This window comes from Danio aesculapii, chromosome 15, assembly GCF_903798145.1.
Source record: "Danio aesculapii chromosome 15, fDanAes4.1, whole genome shotgun sequence".
Taxonomy (NCBI): domain Eukaryota; kingdom Metazoa; phylum Chordata; class Actinopteri; order Cypriniformes; family Danionidae; genus Danio; species Danio aesculapii.
Window position 1 is genome coordinate 4,240,108 of NC_079449.1, and position 16,875 is coordinate 4,256,982.

The 16,875-nt window shown below is 37.8% G+C and overlaps 1 protein-coding gene across 1 annotated transcript in view; it reads left to right on the plus strand.

Moving 5' to 3' along the window:
- gria4a (glutamate receptor, ionotropic, AMPA 4a) overlaps positions 1-16,875 on the plus strand; it is a 154,950-nt gene that overhangs the window by 72,707 nt on the left and 65,368 nt on the right. Inside the window, exons 7-8 of the mRNA XM_056474044.1 lie at positions 6,580-6,786; positions 15,093-15,466. Of these exons, the coding sequence (XP_056330019.1) occupies positions 6,580-6,786; positions 15,093-15,466 (581 nt within the window). The remainder of the gene's footprint in view (positions 1-6,579; positions 6,787-15,092; positions 15,467-16,875) is intronic.

Sequence of the window (16,875 nt, forward strand, 5' to 3'; positions counted from 1 at the left end):
TGTGTGTGTGTGCGCAAGTGTTTAAGTGAGTGTGTCTGAAAATGTGTGCGTTTATCTGTGTGATCTAGTGAGTTTGAGTGTGTGTATGAGTGTGTGTGCGTGCATGACTGATTGAATGAGTGGGTGTGAGTTTGTGCATGCGAGTGTGTAAGTGTTTGTTCATATGTTTTTGTGAGTGTGTTTGAATGTCTGTGTGTTCATTTGTGTGAGCTAGTGTGCAAGTTTGAGTATGTGCGTGCGTGTGTGCGTGTGTATGAGTAAGTGAATGAGTGTGTCTGTGTGAAAGTGAGTGAATGAGTGTGTGTGAGTGTAAGTGTTTAAGTGAGTGTGTTTGAAGGTGTGTGTGTGTGTGTGTGTTCATCTGTGTGAGTTAGTGAGCGTGCAAGTTTGAGTGCGTTTGTGTGTATGAGTGTGCATGCGAATGTGTGTGAGTGAGTAATGAGTGTCTGTTTGAGAGCGAGTGAATGAGTGTGTGTGTGAGTGTAAGTGTTTAAGTGAGCGTGTTTGAAAGTGTGTGTGTGTGTTCATCTGTGTGAGTTAGTGATCGTGCAAGTTTGAGTGTGTTTGTGTGTGTGTGAGAGCTTGTGCGAGTGAGTCTGTGCAAGCGAGTGTGTGTGTTTGTGAGTGTGTGAATGTTTAAGTGAGCGAGTCTGTGTGTGTTCTCAGGTGTGTGTGTGCGCATGAGTGCGAGTGTCTCTCTTTTTGTGACTGTGTTTGCATGTGAGTGAAAGAGTGTGAGTGTGTAAATGAGTGTTTGTGTGTGTGCATGAGTGTGCACACTAGCAAGAGTGTGTGCGTGCAAGCGAGTAAGAGTGTGACCGTATGTTTGCATATGAGAATGTGTGTGTGTGCATGTGCGAGTTGGCTAGTGTGTGTGTGTTTTTGAGCATGTGTGTGAATGTTTAAGTGAGCCTTTGAGTGAGTGTGTGTTCTCAGGTGTGTGTGTGTGTGTGTAACACAATCGAGAGTGTATGTACGTGTGGATGTGCGCACATACTTTGTATTCATAACACTGACACAAAATGTCCCCACAAGTATAGGAGTACCAGTAATGTTTGACCTTTGTTCCCCAAGAGGAAAACTGTTTGTGTGTGTACTGTAAGTGAATGTGTAAGTGAGTGCGAGAGTGTGTTTGCAAGTGTGTATAATTTAGTGTTTGTGAGTGTGTGAATGTGTAAGTGAGTGCAGGTGTGTGTTTTAATGTGTGTGAATGAGTGTTGCACACAAGCAAGAGTGTGTGTACAAGCAAATATGAGTGTGTCTCTTTTTGTGACAGTGTGTTTATGTATGTCTGTGAGGGGCTGAAGGCACAGAGAGATGGACACGGCGAGACAGACAGACAGTGACAGTGAGAGAGAGAGAGAGAGAGAGAGAGAGAGAGAGAGAGAGAGAGAGAGAGAGAGAGAGAGAGAGAGAGAGAGAGTCTGCAGAGTAACTGATCGCTGTAATTAGTGTAACTGCAGGCCAGGAGTGTTGATTGTGTGTAGCGTTCAATAACTCCACGCCTGCAGACAGACAAGCTTTCATCTGCACTGAAGCCTGTGAGGACAACACACACACACGCACGCACGCACGCACGCACGCACGCACGGACGCACGCATGCACGCACACACGAGAAATTAGCCATGCCAATCTTTGAGAACTCCCATGATCGATAAATTAACCATCAGTTAATCAAGTAATCGTTAACCTTAATACTGCTAAATGTGCTTGATTCAGTCATATATTCATTCATTCATTCATTTCCTTTTCAGCTTATTCCCTTTATTAATCAGGGGTCGCCACAGCGGAATGAACCGCCAACTTATCCAGCATATGTTTTAGGCAGCGTATGCCCTTCCAGCTTTAACCCATACACTATCATCCACGCACTACACTACGGCCAATTAAGCTCACCCAATTCCCCTATAGCGCATGTCTTTAGACCAGGGATGGGCAAACTCGATCGTGGAGGGTCGGTGTCCTGCATAGTTTTGCACCAACCCTAATCAAACACACCTGCTTGTAGCTTTCTAGTGATCTTGAAGACACTAATTAGGGTGTTCAGGTGTGTTTGATTAGTGTTGGAGCAAAACTCTGCAGGGACACCGGCCCTCGAGGATCGAGTTTGCCCATGCCTGCTTTAGACTGTGGGGGAAACCGGAGCACCCGGAGGAAACTCACGCCAACACGGGGAGAACATGCAAACTCCACACAGAAACGCCAACTGACCCTGCCGAGGCTCGAACCAGTGACCTTCTTGCTGTGAGGCGACAGTGCTACCCACTGCGCCACCGCGCTGCCTCAGTGCTATATATTAAGTACAATTATATTGACTCATATTTAACGATTTTTCCTTTTCTGTACATGTGATTTGTTTAAATCAATTAATGTTTAATTTAAAAGTATTTACACAAAAGAAAACTATTTAAAAATGAATCAGATCAATTGAATAGATTTGGCTATTAATTCTTTACTCTAAATACCCTTTTTGTTAAGCACATAGAGTATACTTGTGTATAAACGTACTTGTTGATTTAACAATGCATTATCTACTTATGTATGTACTAGTAAAGTCATTTAAAACATTAATTATTTCCCAAAAAGGAGCAAGAACATCAGTCATGTGACCTACTGTACAGGCATTAAGCGAAAAAAATAACCTGTAATATGTTATAACATTACATTTATTTATTTATTATCTGCTCTCACGTGCCTTCATATCAGAGGAATGAGTTTCCATATCAAAACCTACAGCTTGTGTACATTACATTCAGTCTGAACACCATGTAAATCGCAGGTCTCAATTCCTGGTGGGCCACAGCTCTGCAGTTTTGCTCCAACTAATCAAAGTGTCAAGACTACGATAGACTATTAAGCAAGTGGTTGAAGCTAAACTATGCAGAGCTGCAGCCCTGAGACCATTGATGTAAACAGTGTATAAACAATGTCAAATAATTGTCTATAAAATGAATGTACTTTAAGATGTACTGTATAAGTCTCGTGCTTTGTCTAATGATTCCCGCTTTAATGTTTGTTTCTCTGATTGAAAATGCTGTTATTTTCGTTACATGAACTTCTTTGTTGTCATTTGCTCTAATCTGATGATTATTACAGTGACGGCAGTATAAATGTATGAAAATTAATCTAATAAATGTTACATTTGTAGTCAATTTTGTATGAGAATTGCACTTATTTGTTGCTTATATTGTAAAAAAAAAAGCTGTAATATGCAAAAAATATGAAATATGTTGAAATAAGAAACTACACCTTTGTTGTTGAGATTTCTTGTGAACATTTTGGGTGTAATTTTGTGAACATTTCTGGCAGTTTCCCACTAAAAATCTTAAAACAGGGGTCTCAACCCCAAATCGGCCATTTCAGTGACTGACAATTCATACGAGCGCCGCTTTAACATTTAAGCTCAAGAAAAAATAGTGGAAACCTGACATAATTGATGCATCTTAGGATAACAGACATGACGTTTATATTTCAAGCATTACACATCACACATGAGCTGCTGAAATATATCTGTGGAGTACAATTTACTAATGTACATGGTTTTAATGTAAATCTTAATAAGCGTATGAGACCACTTAAATCGAATGAGACCATTTATTAAATGAAACCATTTGAATCGAATATTAGCAAATTGATCATGTTTGCTACACCGTAGCTACAAAATATTCGTTTAGCGGGTCGAATCTCGTTAAATTTTTCACGTCAGTTGTGGGCTGGAGGGAGAACTGGGGTCTCAAACCCAAATCGGCGGAGGGCCATTTTAGTGACTGACAATTCATACGAGTTTTAGTGACTGACAATTCATTGATCATGTTTGCTACACTGCCAGCATAACGTGAAAGCCACGAGGATGTGTTTGTACAACAAAACGTGTGTAATTACATTGATAAGCATCAAATGACCCTTGAATATTTACGAAAATAGAGCTTTAATAAAAAATAGAGCACTTACGGACATATATTTCAATATTTAAATCAGTCACAGAATTAAAACGTGAGTGTTACTCTCGACCGCACACTGAGAGAAAATGAAAGTAAAACTAATCTGAATGCAGTACTTTAAATGTCCACTAGGTGGCGGGTCAGAAGTCACAAGTAGCTAGACGCGACTGCACAACAATGATAGCAGTTTAAAAATATTCGTTTAGCGGGTCGAATCTCGTTAAATTTTTCACGTCAGTTGTGGGCTGGAGGGAGAACAGGGGTCTCAAACCCAAATCGGTGGAGGGCCATTTCAGTGACTGACAATTCATACGAGCGCCGCTTTAACATTTAAGCTCAAGAAAAAAAAGTGGAAACCTGACATAATTGATGCACCTTAGGATAACAGACATGACGTTTATATTTCAAGCATTGCATGTCACACATGAGCTGCTGAAATATATCTGTGGTTGTTGTGCGTATGGCCGAGCATTAGACACACTCAGTCATCCTTCACAGAGTAAATGCAGTCAAAACTCCAGTTTTTTTGTTTCTTATTGTACATATTAAAGGGGGGAGTTTAAATTGCTATGAAAATACTACAAATAATAGGCATAATAATAATTCTATCCAAACTAATAGTATTGTCTCAATAGCGTAAGAACAGCAGAAAGAACAGCGTAACTTAAGTGACTTTACTGACAATAGTTCTTCTCAATATCTTTCTTTTTTTTAAAACTACAACAAAAAGGGGGAAAGTATGTACATATACACATTTACTTTAACAAGTTCAATTTCAACTAGGAGTACAATTTACTAATGTACATCGTTTTAATGTAAATCTTAATAAGCGTATGAGGAAAATCTATTAAATGAGACCATTTGAATCGAATATTAGCAAATTGATCATATTTGCTACACCGCCAGCATAACATGAAAGCCACGAGGATGTGTTTGTACAACAAAATGTGTGTAATTAAATTGATAATCATCAAATGACCCTTGAATACTACAAAAACAGAGCTTTAATTAAAAATAGAGCACTTACGGACATATATTTCAATATTTAAATCAGCCACAGAATTAAAACGTGTGTGTTACTCTCGACCGCACACTGAGAGAAAATGAAAGTAAAACTAATCTGAATGCAGTACTTTAAATGTCCACTAGGTGGCGGGTCAGAAGTCACAAGTAGCTAGACGCGACTGCACAACATGATAGCAGTTTAAAAATATTCGTTTAGCGGGTCGAATCTCGTTATATTTTTCACGTCAGCTGTGGGCTGGAGGGAGAACAGGGGTCTCAAACCCAAATCGGCAGAGGGCTATTTTAGTGACTGGCAATTCATAGGAGGGCCGCTTTAACATTTAAGCTCAAAAAAAAAAAGTGGAAACCTGACATAATTGATGCACCTTAGGATAACAGACATGACGTTTATATTTCAAGAACTACACATCACACATGAGCTGCTGAAATATATCTGTGGTTGTTGTGTGTATGGCCGAGCATTAGACACTCAGTCATTCTTCCACAGAGTATATGCAGTCAAAACTCCAGTTTTTTGTTTTATATTGTACATATTAAAGGGGGGAGTTTAAATTGCTATGAAAATACTACAAATAATAGGCATAATAATAATTCTATCCAAACCAATAGTATTGTCTCAATAGCGTAAAAACAGCAGGAAGAACAGCGTAACTTAAGTGACTTTACTGACAATAGTTCTTCTCAATATCTTTCTTTTTTAAACTACAACAAAAAGGGGGAAAGTATGTATATATACACATTTACTTTAACAAGTTCAATTTCAACTAGGAGTACAATTTACTAATGTACTTCGTTTTTATGCAAATCTTAATAAGCGTATGAGGAAAATCTATTAAATGAGACCATTTGAATCGAATATTAGCAAATTGATCATGTTTGCTACACCACCAGCATGACGTGAAAGCCACGAGGATGTGTTTGTACAACAAAATGTGTGTAATTACATTGATAATCATCAAATGACCCTTGAATATTTACAAAAATAGAGCTTTAATAAAAAAATAGAGCCCTTACGGACATATATTTCAATATTTAAATCAGCCACAGAATTAAAACGTGTGTGTTACTCTCGACTGCACACTGAGAGAAAATGAAAGTAAAACGAATCTGAATGCAGTACTTTAAATGTCCACTAGGTGGCGGGTGGCTAGACGCGACAATGATAGCAGTTTAAAAATATTTGCTTGGCGGGTCGAATCTCGTTATATTTTTCACGTCAGTTGTGGGCTGGAGGGAGAAGGAAGGTGGGCCGTAGGTGGGCAGTTTGGGACCCCTGGTTTAAAAAGTCAATTATTTGTACTTTTATATTATTAATGCATGCAATTGTAAAATATTTATAAGTAAACTCATTTTGTGTTCTTGAATTTTAAATAAAAAAACAATTTTGTGTTTTTAAAAAACATTGAAATAGTGCTTAAAGTAATCAGCCTGTATATAAAGTTCTGTTTTTAACATTTATAATTAAGTGTAATTCATAATGCAGTGTAATTCTGAGTTCAGCTTGACCATCCCTGCCCACCTCTGTGTGTGTGTGTGTGTGTGTGTGTGTGTGTGTGTGTGTGTGTGTGTGTGTGTGTGTGTGTGTGTGTGTGTGTGTGTGTGTGTGTTTAGGAAGGGCCGTATGTGATGTTGAAGAAAAACTGGGAGATGTACGAGGGGAACGAGCAGTTTGAAGGTTACTGTGTGGATCTGGCGTCTGAAATCGCCAAACACATCGGCATCAAGTACAAGATCTCAATCGTGCCGGATGGGAAATATGGAGCCAGAGACCCAGAGACGAAGATCTGGAACGGCATGGTTGGGGAGCTGGTGTACGGGGTGAGTGTTTACTCATAAACATAGAAATATATAGTTAAAGTCAGAATTATTCGCCCTCCTGTGATTTTTGTTTTCTCTTTCAAATATTTCCCAAATGATCTTTAACGGAGCAAGGAAATTTTCACAGTATTTCCTATAATATTTTTTCTTCTGGAGAAAGTCTTATTTGTTTTATTTCGGCTAGAATAAAAGCAGTTTTTAATTTTTTAAAACCATTTTAAGGTCAATATTATTAGTTCCCTTAAGTTTTTTTTGATTGTCTACAGAACAAACCACTGTTATACAATGACTTGCCTAATTGCCCCAACTAGCTTAATTAACCTAGTTAAGCTTTTAAGTGTCACTTTAAGCTGAATACTAGTATCCTGAAAAATATCTCAAAATAGTCAATAGTCATGAGTCATGAACTGCATTTTACTGTAGGACGGTATGTTGTGGTATGTTACTGTTTTGTAAAGACAAAATTGCAATAAACAATCATGGTTTTAATGATAATGAAAATCTGAAACTGTATTACTAACCATCAGAAAATTGACTGCGCTTTACCTTGCAACTGCTAATCACAACAACACTACACTCTTAACAATTCCCTGTAAAATCTACAATAACTTACTATAAATCAGTTACAGCAAAAATACTGCATTTACATTTACAGCACTATTAATCTTGCTGTATGTGTTTACAGCATTTTATGCATCTTTACTCTAAAATATACAGTAATTTTCACAATGCGACATTCAAATACAGTAACATACCGCAAAACTGTCCTACAGTTACTATATTACAGTTAAATATTGTGTTATTTATGACGATACAGCACTGTATGATTTAATATTATTGTAAATTATATGGTATTTAACTATAATATGAACTGCATTTTACTGTGGTGAATTTTTAAAGTCAAAATTGCAACAATCATGAATGATAATGAAAATCTGAAACCAACCATCAGAAAATTGACTGTGTTTTACCTTGAAACCTCTAATCATGACAACACAACTATATTGAATTAGCTGTCTAAATAAACTTGCATCTTTAATTGACCGTCAATAAGACATGCGTGGGGAACAAAATGAAATAAGCAACACATTTACAGAGAGAAGGATTTGTCCATCACTGTGCTATTATTATTGAGCCTGAAGCCATGGCGTCTGTTCTCTGACCAGGACTGAAGGTGTGCGTTTGCCGTGAGCATTTATTCAGCGCTCAAGGCTTTTCTCTTTGAGACTGAACAGCATTAATTGAGCGCGCACCTCCATCAGATCAGTCACTCTCCGGCACCTCGCTGAGACTCCGACAGAGAAAGCAAACGCTCCTGCAGACGAGTGTTAATGAGCTCAGCGAAGGACAGATGCGTCTCTTTCTGGCCCATTAAACTCCCTCATCCTGCAAAACCTCCACACGCAGAGTTACAGCTTTAAGCAGAACGCAGAGAGATTTCAGGAGAGACCTGAGAGAGTCATCCTGCATTATTACGATTATAGACGAGCTCTGGATTCTGACAGGACAACTGTTTGACATCTGTTATTCAGTTGCTTATTTAAAGATACTGAAAATTAGGCTTTTATTTGACAAGACAAGCAGGGTAATTGATGTCTGATGTAAGAATATATATCTTAATTCAATATTATATTATATCAAATTAATAAGAAAGTGGGGAAAATAAGTATTGAACACACCATTTTTTTTCCTGGGAATATTTCTTATTGAGCTGCTGACATGGAATTGAACCAGATTTTAGTAAAAATGGTGCTGGCAGCTTAAAGACGCCTCTCATATGGAGAATGAAGTTACATGCTTTGCTCAGGTGTGAGTTTATCACAGACTTCAACAGTGTCAAAATCTTGATACTTCTGTGGGTCTCGTCTATCAAATCTGAGCTTTCTTTTGTATTTTCTATTGGATTCGCATCAGGTGATTGGCTGGGCCATTCTACAGCTTGATTTTCTTTCTCTGAAAGCATTTGAGAGTCTCCTTGGCTGTGTTTTGGATCATTGTCTTGCTGAAATGTCCACCCTGGTTTCATCTTCATCCTCCTGCTAATGTAGATGTTGGACTGATGCAGCTGATATTCATTTACACTGAGGAAGAGCAGAGGGTTGCTGAAGAACTACAGATTGATTTCAGCTGCTGGCAGGGCTTTCACTGCCAAACTACACCTCCCTTCATGTGTTCAATACTTTCCCTGCATCATTTCATTTTATTATGCATAACTTCATTTATAAATGAATTATATTTGTTTTCTTTGTATATATGGATTTATTTGGTTGTTACCAACATCTGGGGAAAATCTCATGTCAACAGCACCTTTAGAAATATGTTTTCTGAGAAAAATGGTAATGGGTTCAATACTTATTTTCCCCACTATATATACCCACTGTATATACAATAATTAAAAAAATTAACTAAATAAAATTATCAATATTATAAATTAATTATATAAACACAATAATTTTATACAAAACAAATTCAACAAACTAAAAAGCAATAGTTCATACATTTGACAGTCTTAAATTACAGAATATTTAGAAATGTACATTATTTAGCAGAAAAAATATATAAAAATGTTAATACATTTAAATTATACATTGACTTTTGAAAAAATATTAACGTTAAACGGCACCTATGGTAAAAAAATCCAATTGGAGCTGTTTTCAAACCGACCGCAACTTGATGTAGGAGAGCGGTCCCCCCGCCCACCAATATTGATTGACAGGCGCGTCATCATATCCTCAGTTTGTTGATTCACGTCCGCCATTTTCAGCGTGAGTCGAAGCGATATCACTAAAGGAACACCCTAGCTCTATTTTTAGATGCAAGGCTCATTGGGCTCAACGCAAGATCAATATTCTCCACATTATCGCTCTAATCGGAATTATTGGTTGTATCTTTAGGTAGGTTTGCAAACATGTGTACTTCTCATTGAGTCTACCTTATACTTCAGCCGTTTCCATTTCTCGCGATCCCAGAAGCTCCCTGTGATCTTAACTAGCATGCGTTTTAGATCTCTAAACATAGGTTTCTATCAGGGTACACTCAAGTCGACGGCTGGGCGCCGCGGACCACTGCAGAAATCTATGTTTAGAACTAAAAAATGCTTGGCGCGACAATTCGGGACACTTCATGTATCTGCCGCGCCACAGAGTGTCTGGTGTGCCGTGTCGCTGCTTCGAGCGGCGCATCCGGTGCCTCAGTCAAAGTTAATTCAGTGTGCGTGGTTATTAGTTTCTGTGTACAAGCTCGGCACTTGAAACTACACAGTTGGCTGTAAAACTGTACAAAGACACATATGATTTTGTACTCTCTGCTTGGTCTGTGTCAGAGTCGTACATGTACAACTGATTGCTGAACCTCTCACTCCTGCTCCTTCTCTCAGTCTGCCTGTCAGACTCTGTTGCAAACGCAGAGCAGGTGAGCTCATGGCCCCGCCCCCTTGTTACGTTGGCGGGAAGCCGAAACTAATTTACATGTGAAGCAACACACCCCTAAATCAGCGAGCTGTGGACACGCCTCCAACATGACACTTTTTAACACATTATAATAAAAAAATCTGAATTGTGTTTTAAACTGAACCTAAACTGGCACACTCAGAACAACCATAATATTAATATTAAATCATAAAAAAGAGGTAAACTATGTGCCCTTTAATATTTTTAAAGCGTTTTTAGTTATTTTACTAATAAGTTGTTAACCATTCTTACAGTGGAGTCATTTTGACAAAATGTAATTGTTGTATTTTACAATCAAAAACATTTTTATCATTATAATATTATTTAAAAAAATGTATTAATATATTACAACAAAAATGACAAGCATTTCATTCACTCCCTAATATAAAAAGCATTACATAAACCTGAATCCACCATAATCTATTGCACTATAACTACAGAAATGACTTTTCCTGCAGGTCTGAAATAAATGTGATCAGATACAAAACAGCACAGAGAACAACGTGTTATTGAAATAATTGTTCTCTTTCATGGCTGCACACAAAAACAAACAGGATTGTTTTTATGTAATATGATATATGATCCACAAACTCGTGTAATAACCATTTGCTTTAAAAATGCTTTATGTTTCTTGCATAACTCAAATATTATATTTTATATATATATATATATATATATATATATATATATATATATATATATATATATATATATATATATATATATATATATATATATATATATATATATATATATATATGTTTTATACATAACGTATATGTTAATATACAAGCATATCTTTTAAAGGCATAGATCACCAAATACAAAACAAAAAAGGTTTGGAGGGTTAAAACGAAGTTAAATAGTTAAAATTTTTAATGTACTATTATATTGTACTGTTCTTCCTTGGTTTTTAGAGCATTTTCTAACCCTTTTTTTCATTGCACAGTGTGTTATGATTAATCTTAATGCTGGTGGGTTTGGTTCAAGGCTTATAACTGCATTTTTTTTCTAACACAGCTGGAGAAAATAAATGAAAAATACATTTTCAGCACCGCAGCTGCTGAAAAAGCATATAAGCGCAGTCTCTTTATTCAGCTGAAATGTTCATAGTCATGCTTTAGAGGGCATGCGGATTCACAAATTACTCACTTGTATTACAATCTTCGGTTCAAGTTGGTGGGAATTGCAGAAAATGTTAATTATGAGCCTTGGGTTGCTCAAGGGATTTTTTTATGAGGAAAAAAAGAGAAATACAATACAGTGTTTTCTGCTCTGCGACTCTGTATTGAACCGCAGACGTGCTTCATAGAGTTTGAATGCGACCTCTTGCTTGCATTAACAGCATCGCTTTCTCTCTCTATTGCTGGAGGCCTCTAATTAAATCCAACAGCGAAACCACTTCATGTTTTCCTACAGGCACCAGGAGGGACGAAAGATGCCCTACTTTCACTGTGACCTTTTACTTGTGTTAAACCACTGAGGCAGTGTAAACATTACTGTCCGCAAGTCCCTCGGACACCCCTAAAACCTCCATTCATTGACAAAACCAACCGCTCGAATCTTGTACTTACTGTAAATGTGCTATAAAATGCATTGCTCAGAAGATATTTCATTATCTACACCTGTTAAAAAGGGTATGGTAGAAATTTATGGGCTGTAAAAAACATGTATGAACTGTAAAAAACATGTCTGGACGCGTAGATGCCACAGTAAAGCTTCTGGTGACTCAATAGGGGGATTTCAACTGCACAGATGAGACTACATAATGTGCATTGCACAGCACAAAACAGAACTCATCCTTTTAATGTGCCATAGAATGCACTGATAAAATACGTTAAATTGTTCTCTGAATGTATGTGGCTTAGGTAAGTGTAAAAATTCTCCAGAAATGTCCATTCGCAACCCTATTGGAATTCGTCCTAATATTTGATGGTTGGTTTTGACCATATTTGGAAGGGTCATGAATAGGGCTGCATGATTAAATCGAAGAAAAGATCGCGTTCTCGATTCGACCCTCGACATGATCTTAATTCAGCTTTTCTCCGATTCAGCCAATTATATTTTAAAGGTCAGGAGAGAAGCATAAAGGCGCTCGCACAAGTCTTTACAGCAACATGTACACCTCCAAATGGCATTAAACGTGTCACATACCCTATTCATAAGGTATAATTCACCCAAAAATGTCATTTCTGTCTGCATGTAATGTATTCGGTCGGGAAATCACACATAAGCTGACCACGAGCTGTTTGTTTACTAATGAGAGCGATAGTGTGCACGCCAATGATGCCTACTTTAGTGAACAGAAGCTGCATAGGCTGTGAATAACAGGTAATTAAGCTGTAAATAACGTTCAGTTTGTTGCACAGAGCGATCGTTTGAGGGCCGTGCAAGAGGTTTGATTCGCATGCGTGTTTTTTCCAGCCTGATCTCACGAGAAAACGTGAGTATTTTACGCTTTGTCAGTTTAGTGGCTAATTCGTACGAGTTCAGTCGTACAAAATTGTACGATTTTAAAAAGGAGGCGTGGCACCTAACCCCACCCTTAAACCCAACCGTCATTGGGGGGATGAGCAAATCGTACGAAAATGTATGAATTAGATCGTACGAATTCATACGAATTAGCCACTAAATCAAAAAGTTACGAATTGCTGTGAGATTGTCTTGGTTTTTTCTCACAGTGACGGCAGCCATGAGCCGCACTCGGAAGTGAAAGTGAAATTGGCCGCACATCATTTAAATGATCATAACGCATTTTACAGTTTTGATTACAAGCATTTGATATGTTATTTCTTTTATAGTGAACACAGTGTTGTGCATAAAAATAAATGTTTACTGTGTCAGTATAACTACTCTAGCCTATATAATGTTGAATATAATGCAAGAAGGAATCTGATAATGACAAAAATGTCTCTTTTTACCAGTGAAAACAAATGGTCTAATAATGTTGTCAATGACAAATGACAAGCATGTCTAAAACATAATAATTCAACTTCAGAATTATGAACAGTTGTATTCTGATTCACTGTGAATTAACAAACAGGACATATTGAAAGTCTGTTCAAGTCCAAAATAATGACTATACAAAATGTATCATTTTAAGCAACAGTAGACCTACACATAGCCCTAATATTATTATTGTTGTTTTATGTTTGAGAATAACAATAATAATAGCCTTCTCATATGAACGTTTGTTTTACATCTACACAATCGTGGGAAAATTGTGATCTTTATTAAGCAAAAAATATTGATTCACATTTTAGCCAGAATCGTGCAGCCCTAGTTATGAATATTACGGAGCTGTGACCTTTTACTTGTGTCAAACCACTGAGCCAGTATAAACAATGTCCGCAAGTCTCTCCGATGCCCCCAAAACTTTCATTCATTGACTAAACCAACCGCTCGAATCTTGTACTTACTGTAAATGTGCTATAAAATGCATTGCTCAGAACATATTTCATCATCTACAACTGTTAAAAAGGATGTGGTGGAAATTTATGGGCTGAAAAACAGTGACGCGATAAGGGAATTTCAATTGCACAGACATGACTATATAATGTGTATTGCACAGCACATAGCGTGACTCATCCTTTAAATGTGCCATAGAATGCACTGATACAATGTGCTAAATTGTTCTTTGAATGTATGTGGCTTAGGTAGGTGTAAAAATTCTCCAGAAATGGTTTTACAGGTCCATTTTCAACCCTTTTGGAATTGGTTTTAATATTAGATGGTTGGCTTTGACCATATTTGGAAGGGTTTTAAATATTAATAAGCTGTAACCTTTTACTTGTTTTAAACCACTGAGGCAGTGTAAACATTACTGTCTGCAAGTCCATTGGATGCCCAAAAGCCTCCATTCATTGATAAAACCAACTCCTCCAATGCTGTACTTACTGTAAATGTGCTATTAAATGCATCGCTCACAAGATATTTTATTATCTAGACCTATTAAAAATGATATGGTGGAAATTTATGGGCTGTAAAAACCATGTTTGGACACACTGACGCCACAATAAAGCTTATGGTGACTCAATAAGGAAATTTCTTTAAATATGCCATAGAATGCACTGATACAATATGTTAAATTGTTCTCTGAATGTATGTGGCTTAGGGAAGTGTAAAAATTCTCCAGAAATGGTTTTATAAGTCCATTCGTAACCCTATTGGAACTGGCCCTAATATTAGATGGTTGGTTTTGACCATATTTGGAAAGGTTGTGAATATTAATAAATATTAGTTGAACATTCTCATATATTCTCTATGCGACTGTGCTCATTGGAATGGTTATGAATAGGGATTTTACTGTTTTTATTACAAACAGACACTGTTTTAAAAACGTTTTACAATTGTAAAACTCATTCATGAGGGACAGCTGATCACAGAGAGTTGGAACAGATCTTTTAACAGAGTTCCTTTGCAAATCTGTTCTGTGGGCATGTTTTGTATGCCATACAATAGATCCTGTCAAACAATTCCACAGATGGGGAAAACCGTACTACTACATCAGATTGTGGTGGGCCTCAAAATCACTGAGATTTGGATCCAATTTTACCGTCAGGAATTAAAAAAAAGAGACTTGTTGTGTTTCTATCACTCCAATTTGACTGTGGACACACTAGACTATACACAGTTCTGTTTAAACAGCTTACAAAAGTTGATTTTGCATCATAGGTGCCCTTAAAAAGAAAACAGAAACTTAAAATATTTGTTTGAGACAAGTAAAGGGTGAGTAAATGAGGACAGAATGGTAAACCATCCTATTAATGAAACATCAATATTGTTGTATCAGTCTTATCGACAACTAATGGAACATCATTTGCATCCCTAATCTGACCCTTTCTTCTCCATCCACAGAAAGCGGAAATCGCTGTGGCCCCTTTGACCATCACTCTGGTCCGGGAGGAGGTGATTGATTTCTCCAAGCCCTTCATGAGTCTGGGCATCTCCATCATGATCAAGAAGCCGCAAAAGTCCAAACCCGGCGTCTTCTCCTTCCTGGACCCGCTGGCCTACGAGATCTGGATGTGCATCGTGTTCGCCTACATCGGCGTGAGCGTGGTGCTCTTCCTGGTCAGCCGCTTCAGCCCGTACGAGTGGCACACCGAGGAGCCCGAGGAAGGCTCCGACGGTCCGCCCAGCGACCAGCCCCCCAATGAGTTCGGCATCTTCAACAGTCTCTGGTTCTCCCTCGGCGCATTCATGCAGCAGGGCTGCGACTTCACACCCAGGTGAGAGAAGCTTTATGATGGTATCAAATTTTCTTGCCATTAATTGCTGAAAGCAGGGGTGTTGCTAGACATAAAGCTCTACTGGGGCACAGGCCCTTATCTGCACACATTAGTTTTAAAGACTTGCAAAACTTACTGCGTGCCGACACCCCTGCATAAAAGGCTGTTGGGCCGGTTTCACAATGTATGAGCAGCGCATATTTTTTCGGCGTGCATGTTAACCCCCGGGATTCACACCAGGAGCAGAAGCAGCACACCAGCATTAAGTTTTTCTGTATGTATGCGTCAGTTTGTTTCAATTAAACTGCACTGCTTTCACAAGTGCTGATTCGGTTTGCATAGAGAATAATGTTTATTCTGGGATTACCACTCTTAATTAATACACTTACATATAAAGTAAACTCCAACTTAAAGCATGGGGCACTGGTGATTTTTACTGGGGCACGATTTTTACTGGGACACCTCTGGCTGGAACTAATATGACGGAATTGGGTTTATTTATCACATACTGTACAAGCAGTTCCCGCCATTTTTTTGGCTAAATATTTTTGGCTCAAGACTTCTGTTCTCATTCACTTTCATTGGTTTTTAGACATTAAAAATATTGCGTTCTGCTGACTGATATCGCAAACGTTCTTGTTATGTTTTTCTTCTTGTTTGTAGAGCAAGTAGCTTATTATTTCTGTTCATTTCTCCCATAAAAAACTGAATCGGAAGTTAAGACAATCGCAAAACACTTATGTAGTTCCGCATTGCAAGTTAATAGCGATTCAAGAAAGTTAAACATGTCAAAAATTCTGAGACAAATACCTAAAATGTGCAAGTTAAAAGGTCTTCATCTATCTAATGCAGCGGGAACTGAGCTTGGAAATAAACTGGGGTGCGTTTCCGAAAACGATCGTTAACTAAGGTCGCAAGTTCCGTCGTTACAAACATAGTTCTTGGATTTGGCGTTTTACAAATCCGTCGTTCCAACGAACATTCGCAAACTGCATCGCAAACTTGTGTGCTTGCAACTACACCTCTGGAGCTGTAGTTTGAAACACAGTTTCTGCCTGTGTTCTATTCCCAGTTATCCCCCCTATGCCCTATTCATTTAGAACATTCTAACATTTAAACTTGGAAGTCATCTCTCTTAGGTGCAATTTGCCTTTAAAGTATTTTTACTATGAATATGAATGATTTAAACGTACATCAATGAATGATGCACATCCCGTGCTGCAAACGTTACATTCCAGTACATGCTATATCATTTTCACATGGAACTGAGCTTTGTAGAGCAACAAATGTGTACAACTGGTAAGGGGGCGGTATATGATGGAATATTTGTTTATCTCGATTAATTTTCAGAATCGTTAGAAGCCGAAATCGAAACCAGATTTTCGATTAATTGCACAGCCCTAACTCAA